The sequence below is a fragment of the Mus caroli genome, chromosome 12 (assembly GCF_900094665.2).
Source record: "Mus caroli chromosome 12, CAROLI_EIJ_v1.1, whole genome shotgun sequence".
NCBI lineage: Eukaryota > Metazoa > Chordata > Mammalia > Rodentia > Muridae > Mus > Mus caroli.
Window position 1 is genome coordinate 54,475,673 of NC_034581.1, and position 9,461 is coordinate 54,485,133.

General features: G+C 42.0%; 1 protein-coding gene across 1 annotated transcript in view; it reads left to right on the forward strand.

Moving 5' to 3' along the window:
- The window catches only part of Gemin2 (gem nuclear organelle associated protein 2), a 16,383-nt gene extending 8,233 nt beyond the window's left edge, over positions 1 to 8,150 (forward strand). The window contains exons 7-10 of the mRNA XM_021179152.2: positions 529 to 597; positions 4,472 to 4,582; positions 6,678 to 6,736; positions 7,557 to 8,150. Coding sequence (XP_021034811.1) covers positions 529 to 597; positions 4,472 to 4,582; positions 6,678 to 6,736; positions 7,557 to 7,596 — 279 coding nt within the window. The 3' untranslated portion in view covers positions 7,597 to 8,150. The remainder of the gene's footprint in view (positions 1 to 528; positions 598 to 4,471; positions 4,583 to 6,677; positions 6,737 to 7,556) is intronic.
- The last annotated feature ends 1,311 nt before the right edge of the window (positions 8,151 to 9,461 follow it).

Sequence of the window (9,461 nt, forward strand, 5' to 3'; positions counted from 1 at the left end):
CTCGAACTCAGAAATCCGCCTGCCTCTGCCTCCGGAGTGCTGGGATTAAAGGCGTGCGCCACCACGCCCGGCACAAACTACTTTTTAAGCCTAAGATTTAAAGCCTAAGTTTTATACTTCAGAGTATTAAAATATTTCTCTTAAAGGATTTTATAGCCATGTATGCAGACTCATGCCTGTAATAGTAGCACTCCAGAGGCAAAGGCAGGAGGATGGCCACAAGTTCAAGGCCAGTCTGCTCCATATTGTGAATTCGGGCAGACCAGGGATACAAAGTGAGACAGTGTCTCAAGAAACAAGATAAAAAGCCAGTTGCTATGTATAAGCCATCTAATGAAATTACTACTTACTCATGGTGTCAAGAACAAAGACATTTTAACCCTCAGAGCTGCTTTTTAACCACAGTTAATGGAACTCATGTTGAACTTCTCAGTATTTTACCTCTAATGTCACTGTTTCCTGCCCACCCCCCCTCCCTCCCTCCTTTCCTCCTTCCACCCCACCCCCCATCCTTGTCTCTTTTTAAAGGCAACCATTACTAGTGTCTTGGAATATCTAAGTAATTGGTTTGGAGAAAGAGACTTTACTCCAGAATTGGTAAGATTGCACCTTTTTCTTTTCATTATATAGGCAAAATTACATTTACTTATGTGAGGTGTGACTGCAGGTTTTTTTTGTTTTTGTTTTTGCAGGGTTTTTTTTTTTTAAGATTTATTTATTATTATATCTAAGTACACTGTAGCTGTCTTCTGACGCACCAGAAGAGGGCTTCAGATCTCATTACAGATGGTTGTGAGCCACCATGTGGATTGCCGGAATTTGAATTCAGGACCTCTGGAAGTGCAGTCGGTGCTCTTAACCACTGAGCCCCGTGACTGCAGTTTTTATACTTGTGGGTGTGGGTGTGGGTGGGTGGGTGGGTGAGCGCGTATGCACATATAAGTATTCATGTGTTCTGCATATAAAATCCAAATCTTGTATATAAATGTATGAATCAGGGTTCTCTAGAGTCACAGAACTTATGGGTAGTCTCTGTATAGTAAGGGAATTTGTTGATGACTTACAGTCTGCAGTCCAACTCACAACAATGGTCAGCAGCAGCTGTGAATGGAAGTCCAAGGATCTAGCAGTTGCTCAGTCCCACATGGCAAACAGTCAAAGAAGGGAGAGAGCCTTCCTTCTTCCAATGTCCTTATGTAGTTCTCCAGCAGAAGGTGTAGCCCAGATTAAAAGTGTGTGCCACCACACCATTAATCCCAGATGACCTTGAACTCAGAAACTTGTATTTCCCAGCCTCCATATTAGGATCTATTGTGAGCCTTCCAATTCTGGATTGTAGTTCATTCTAGATATAGTCAAGTTGACAACCAGGAATAGCCACTACAATAAGTAAGGACCTTATACCAGAAGATAAATCAATATATTCTCCTCCTTGAGAAAGCCATAGAGACTGGGAATGTCATGACATCTACCTGTAAATTGCAGTTCTTGAGAAGTGGACACAGGAGTGTGAGTGCAGCCTTAGCTTCATAGTGAATTGCAGCTCATCCTAGGCTGCAGAAGATCTTGTCTCAAAAGTAGAAACAAGCTGGGCAGTGGTGGCGCACGCCTTTAGTCCCAGCACAGGTAGATTCCTGAGTTCAAGGCCAGCCTGGTCTACAGAGTGAGTTCCATGACAGTCAGGGCTACACAGAGAAACCCTGTCTTGGAAAGCCAAAAAAAAAAAATTAGAAACAAGGTGCAAACAGTAGTAGCAAGCACTGCATTACATGCATTATTCTACAACCACTTTATACAACTCTTCACTAACTAAGAATTTATAAGCTCTCAGCCCCCTTTTACAGGTAATAAGGTAGCTGAGTTAGTAGATTGTTTATAGTCACAGAGTCTGTCAGAGGCAGACTGTATAACTTCACTTGGGTTTTTTCATCCACTTTTTAAAAATGGAGTTGGAGTTTATTAAAGATAATTTAATACAAAATCTAAGCACGGACATTAAAGGAAAAACTTTCTAAAGAAAATTAAGGCACACCAGGAACCTGGGTGTGGTCTTCTCTGAGAGCCACTCGTTCACATCCTCAGTCAGGTGTAGCACGTAAACCTGCAACCCTAGAACTGGGTAGGCAAAGGCCGGCAAATCACTTGTGAGTTCAAGGCCAGCCTGGGCTACATAGCAAGCCTGAGTGAGGCCAGCTAGGACTACGAAGAAGGCCCTAACTTAGTAAAAACAAGTTTTAATATTTTTTCATGAGATGATACACATTAAAATCAATGCTACTGATTTTGCCCTAGGGTCAGACCGGTCTTTCACATAGTTTTAATCATCTTATATATTGTAACATCCTGAACACCAAACATTTCAAAAATCAGAAATTTTAGCTAGCTGACAAAGACAAGAAATGTTTCTTTCTATTTTCTTAATATTCTTAACATTTTTTTAAAGATTTATTTATTATATATATATAAGTACACTGTAGCTGTCTTCAGACACACCAGAAGAGAGAGTCAGATCTCATTTCGGGTGGTTGTGAGCCACCATGTGGTTGCTGGGATTTGAACTCTGGACCTTCGGAAGAGCAGTCGGGTGCTCTTACCCACTGAGCCATCTCACCAGCCCTATTCTTAACATTTTTATGTACAAACTATTACTACTTTTATATTTTATAATTGAAATAGCATTCAAGAGTATTCCTACAGATAGCACCAGAATATTGTGAGTTTTTTTCAATGTTTATTTATTTATTTTTAATGTGCCTGCATATATGTCTGTGAAGGTGTTGGATCCCTCTGGAACTGGAGTTATAGTGTAGGACCCCAAATCTAGGGACCCCCACTCTAGTCCAGGGACAGGAAGCACCCACGAACACAAGAATTCTCTCTTGTTGCAAGATGCACGAGGCTTTATTGGCAGAGCTCTGGGTCGACACGTACCTCACACAGGAGGCAGGGGAGTAGACAACAAGGCTCGGGAGTTAGGGGTTTTTAAAGAAGCAAAGGGTTAGGAATACAAAGAATTTTGACAAAGGCATGGGATTGATTCATTAACAGAAAGATTACATGTCAGCAAAAGGGGCATCAGAGCTTTGTTCCGGTGGGCTTGGGGCTTATCTTTTTACCCGGCGCCAAGGGGTAATAGAAGGGAGGTTCCGGCCAGATGGTGTGGACTAGATAAGATGACCCTGCCTGTCTTCGGATTGAGGGGAGATTCCGGCCAAATGGTGTTAGCTTAGATAATGTAGCCCCATTTGTCCTTGAATACCTTTTCATCTTTACGGCCAAGATGTTCTTAGGAATGCCTTAACAACAGCCCTGCCCTGGCATGCCTGGGGGCTATTCTGCTTTGTTCTCAGTCCCAGATCAGGGCTGTGGAATCCTAAACAAGTTACAATATTCCATCTTCCTTCATTAGCTAGGTGCAAGCTGCCATGTGGGTGCTAGGAACTGATCTCTGGTCCTCAAAAGAGCAACCAGTGTCTTAATGACTGAGCCGTCTCTCCAGCCCCCAGGTTGTGGGCTTTTTTTTTTAAGGAAGGGGTGGGGTGTTCACTTCAGCTCAGGCCCAGGGTCCTCATTCCCATGCTGCCTGGCTCCATTGTTCCTGGCTACACAGAGCGTCATGAAGGAAGGGAGAAGCAGGTGCTTTACAGTGACCTGTACCCTCAGCCCTCGGTTACTATTGCATTTCAAGACACAGTCTCAGTAAATTGGCCAGGCTGGCCTTGAACTTGTAGTCCTCCTGTCTCAACCTCCCAAGTATCTAGCACTACACGTCCACCAAACCTAACAATTAAGAGTTTTGCTTATATACCTTTAGCTTTATAAATCTTTAATCGTAGCACTCTAGAGTCAGAGACAAACATCTCTGAGCTGAAGACTAGCCAGAGATACATGAGACTCTGTCTCAAAAAAACTCAGAACGTTTTTGCTTATAATAGAGAACCTCAGGACAAGGCATGATGTGCACCCCTTCACTCCTACCATTCACGAGGCAGAGCAATAGATTTCTGTGAGTTCCAGGCCAGCCAGGGCTATGCAGTAAGACCCTGTCTCAAAAAGGTGTGGGAGGGGGACTAGAGAGATGGCTCAAAGAGTAAAAGCACTAGCAGTTCTTCCAGAGGTCCTGAGTTCAATTCCCAGCAACCACATGATGGCTCACAACCATGTGTAATGGGGTCCGATGCCTTCTAGCCTGCAGGCATACATCCAGGCAGAATGCTATATACCAAATAAGGGAAGCGAGGACCTCAATTGTAGTACAAATATAGAAATAAGTTCATTGGGAATCAGGAACTATTTTGAAGTATGTAATGGCCTAGGTCTGTGGTTAGAAAACAAAAGTATTCACCTCTCTAGACACTCCCTTGATTCATTTGTAGCATGTAAGCAGGTAACACCATCGAGCATGTAGAAAAACACAATAAATGGGTTCTTCATTGTTTGTCTATTAATCACTTCTTAAATTTTTTCTTAGGGAAGATGGTTTTATGCTTTGTTGGCTTGTCTTGAAAAACCTTTATTACCTGAGGCTCATTCACTAATCCGACAGCTTGCAAGAAGATGTTCTGAAGTGAGGCTCCTGGTGGTGAGTTAAACTGTACTAGTTCAGAGTCCGTCTACTATGGTAGAAAAGAAGATATATGAGATTTAAAAATGTGGAATGTTATTAGTTGGGATTAAAGAGTCTACAGAAACAAAAAACTCAAATAGAGTATATAAAATAACAAAACCAGATGTGGTGGCACATGACTGTAATTCCAGCATCTAAGAGATGGAAAGGGGAGTATTGCAGTTCAAGTCCAAACTGGGCTATAGAAGAAAAGACCTTCTCTAAAAAAGCAGGGGGAAGGCCAAACATGATGGTGTGCACCTTTAATCCCAGCACATGGAAGGCAGAGGCCTCTCTGTGAGGCCAACCAAGGCTACATAGTAAGAACCTTATCTCAAGAAAATAATATGGGGCAGGGGGTACAATGAAGTTTTTTTCTCTCCAGTAAAGGAAGTCTGAAGGTCCAGGCGAGATCTAACATGACTAGATCCCAGTCATTGGTTCTGATGTTATGACTTCATCCTTCTCATAGTTTATTTTGTGTTGCTGTAGCAAAATACCTGAAGCTGCTGTTTATGAGCACAGAGGAATTGAATCAGGACCTTGAGTATGCTAGGAAAATCCTCTACCCAGTTTACAAAGAAATTGATTTTAGTTGAGTTTTGAGAGTTCAAAATACAAGCTCAAAGGCCCTGTCTGGTCTACCTTACATTTATATCATTCTTTTAGGGAGGATCATCTACCAGGAGTAAGCTAAGAGCAGTTCCTGGCTGATGTTCAAGAGCGGAAGTGTCAAACTAACTCTATTTAAACCCTTTGTTGTAGTTCCCATAAAACTACAACCCTTGTAGCCTTATAGCCCGGCGTGGTGGCGCACTTTAATCCCAGCACTTGGGAGGCAGAGGCAGGTGAATTTCTGAGTTTGAGGCCAGCCTGGTCTACAGAGTGAGTTCCAGGACAGCCAGGGCTGCACAGAGAAACCCTATCTCGAAAAAACCAAAAAAGAAAACAGCATTATAACTCCTTCTGAACAGCATCATTCATTCTTTAAATAATGATCTTAGGCTGGTGATTTGAGTTTGATCCCTACAAACACACACACACACATACTAAATAGAAACGTAATTAAATAAAGAGATTATAGCTGGGGCTGTAGCATTGTTAATCACAGTGCTCACCTAGTATGCGCAAAGCTCAAGGTTCTAAACACAGTACTGCATATTTCAAGTGTGGGACCGAAAGCCTGTCAGCACTGAGGAAGCAGAGGCAGAGGACCAAGGACAGCCTGGTGACTGCTTAGGAATTATTCAAGAATGAGTGAGTGAGTGAGTGTGTGTGTGTGTGTGTGTGTGTGTGTGTAGAACAAAAAATAAGAAAAAGGGAGTCATGATTTTTTTGTTTGTTTGTTTTGTTCTGGCCTCAAACTCAGAAGAGAGTCATGATTTTGAGAAAGCTAGATTGGAAAGAGGAAATTTGGGACCAGGGAAAGTGATCTATTTATATTTTAATTTTATAAATGAAAGATGGGCCAGGTGTAGTGGCACATGCCTTTAATCCCAACAGTCAGGAGGTAAAGCAGGCAGATCTGTGAATATTAGGACAGTTAAGTCTACATAGAGAGTTCCAGGCCAGTCTGTGAGACCTTGTCTCAAAATTAGATAGATAGATAGATAGATAGATAGATAGATAGATAGATAGATAGATTAGATAGATTAGATAGATAGATAGATAGATAGATAGATAGATAGATAGATATCCTAATGTTTTCAGGGAATTCTTAAGTTTTCTTCTGTTCATTTTGGGGATAAGGCTGATCCACTTGCCTCTGCCTCCCCAATCTCTGGTACCTAAGGCATGAATGAGTCAAACACCACCTTCTTGGTGGCTTATCTTGATGTAGTTATCTAATAATAGCTTCACATTTTTTTTATCTTAAAAGAATTTTTATTATGAAAATATTTATGAGCCAGGTGTGGTGGTGCACGCCTTTAATCCCAGTACTCGGGAGGCTGAGGCAGGTGGATTTCTGAGTTCGAGGCCAGCCTGGTCTACAAAGGACAGCCAGAGCTATACAGAGAAACCCTGTCTCGAAAAACCAAAAAAAAAAAACTAGCCTTTTTCTGTTTTTCAGGGCAGTAAAGATGACGAAAGAGTCCCAGCTTTGAATCTGCTGATCTGCTTAGTTAGCAGGTGAGTTAAGAAATTTAACTTCATGATTTTCCTTGTTATCAGTAGTAGGCAGAACATGTTTAATGCTGTATTAATTGTCATTTGCTGTGTATTTTTATCTAGTATGTTTGATTACATTTCCTTTTGTCTTTTAATCTGTACTGGATGGAACCTGTACCTGTCAGGCAGGGAGTCTACCAACCAAGCTCTATCTCATTCCTTCTATCAAAGTTCCTGCTGAATTGATTTGAAAATACAGCCTGTATCTAAGCAAAGGCACACATTGATTTTAGGTCTCTTCCTGGACATGCTTTGCTCATTGATCAGCAGTTTGTTTGGGGTTTGGTTTGGTTTTGTCTTGCTAACACCTCTCTAAAGCTTCATATCAACTAAATACCCTCAAGTTATCCTTCCCTCCACCAAACAAGATGCTTTTTGAAAATACACACATAGGAAACATCTAGTTCTTGATCTATAATCCCTATGTTTAATTTTCCTGATGCTTTCTTCCAAGCATTTTTCTTAGTGTGTCATAATAGGAACTCATTTAATCCTGTACCACCACCCAGTTTAGAGATGAGAAAACTGGCAGAAAGATGCAAAGTGCCTTTGCTACTTCCTGAACATCACAGAGCTAGCTAGTGTATGGCAGAGACAGGACCCAAACCTAGCTTTACAGAAGAACTCCGCATCCCCCGCTCCCTTTCGTATGTGTGTGAGTGTTTCCCTGTTGGGTAGATGTGCTGTGCTTTAGTCTTTGCTGAGTCATTGTGCACTTTTGCTGCTGCAAGCAGTGCTGTCCTTGATAAGTGTGCATACACTGAATTCTTTTTCTTACTAGGTATTTTGATCAACGCGATTTAGCTGATGAGCCATCTTGATGGAGCTTACCTCTTAGGGATGGAAGATGATTCTGTGGAAGGAGCCTAAGTCTGAGAAGCACAGTTCCAACCTGAGGACAGATTACATCACTTCTTCAAGTTATGTGAAGGGTTTCATCTTAATCTGCAGCTCACGTTGATAGTCAAAATATAGACTTGATTGGTTTAAGTGTCTGAAATGTCTGTGGAAAAGCCCACCTGGTACCTGATGAGCAATTGAAACAGTTTTCTCTATTTGGGGGGGGGGGGGGGGGGGGGGGGGGGGGGACGGGGGTTTTCTGTAGCCCTGGCTGTCCTGGAACTTACTTTGTTGACCAGGCTGGCCTCAAACTCAGAAATCTGCCTGCCTCTGCCTCCCAAGTGCTGGGATTAAAGGCGTGCGCCACCACCACCGGGCTGGAACAGTTTTCTTAAGTTGCATGCATTGAAAAGAGGTCAAGTGTGACTTACTACTTAAGCAGCTTGTATAAAAACTGATGGCATTTTATACAGGCCCCTGGGGCTGCTTCATTAGGTTTTTTACAAGTATACATATATATTTATGTTGAAATGTATTTTGGCTATGGAATTTTTTTTTGACTCTTGAACAAAATAAAAGACACTGGATGTCTTTAGAGTTGAAGTTCATACAGATGAAATGGCAAATCTGTTCATAGTCAACAAGTCTAATCCAGTGTTCATGCTTAAACTCAATAGTTTTAGTTTAATTTCACCACCAAAACTTCTAACAAATCATTTTCAATAATGTTGTAATAAGCAGTACATGGTAGTGCACACACAGCATCTTGGGGTTCTAAGCCATTTTGGGATACATAATTAGACTCTACCTCAAAAAACCAAGGACTGGAGGTGGAACAGCAGTCAGGAGAACTCGCTGCTCTTGAGAGGACTTGGGCTCAATCTGAACACCTATATAGCAATTGACAACCGTCTGAGACATCAGTTCCAGAGGATCTGACACCTTCTGTCTTCCTGATGTCAGGCATGCACATGGTATACATAAAGACAAAACACTTCTGTACAGCGAAGTGAAATCTTCAAATTAACATCTAAAAACAACTGCCTTAAAGCCTCATGGTTTTGCTGATTTCTTTGGAAGAGGAGGATGTACTGGGGGCTGGTAAACTGTCAGTTACTGGGTGGCTTTTGTTATTTCCACAGCTGGTCGCTGAGCATGAAGTTGTATATGCTACTCACAGTAAAATTTCTGAATGGATACTATTTAAAAAGCAGTTTTGCTTATGCAAGTATAAGGAATAAAATAGGACCTTAGTGCAGTTCCAGCTCTACTGGCAAAGTAAAGGATTTTAGTGTTGCCAAGACAAGATGGTATTCTGTAGCCAGCGTTGCCTGCATCTCTGTAGCCCAAGATGGCCTCAAGCTTGAATGAATCCATGCCTCAGTTTCCCAAACACTATAACAACAGTCTCTGTTACCTGAGTTAGCTAGAGGATGTGAACACAACTGTAACCACAGGCTTTTCCACCCAAGCCCTAGGTGCCTCAGTTCTCAAATAACAACTCAGAGGCTATATTTGATTTAATAAATGCCTAGGCCATAAATAAACTAGGCTTGTTCCCACTAGATCATAGCTTATTTAATCTGTTTATACTAGTCAACATCTGCCGCATGGCTACTTTCCTCTCCTCGGTTTCATCTTCCTCCAAAGTACTGATGGTGGCAGAAATTCCTACCAGAGTTAGGTTAGTGTGTGTGTGTGTGTGTGTGCCAGATGTCCCACCTTCTGTGTGTGTGTGTGTGTGTGTGCCAGATGTCCCACCTTCTGTGTGTGTGTGTGTGTGTGTGTGTGCCAGATGTCCCACCTTCTGTGTGTGTGAGTGTGCGTGTGTGTGTGTGTGTGCGTG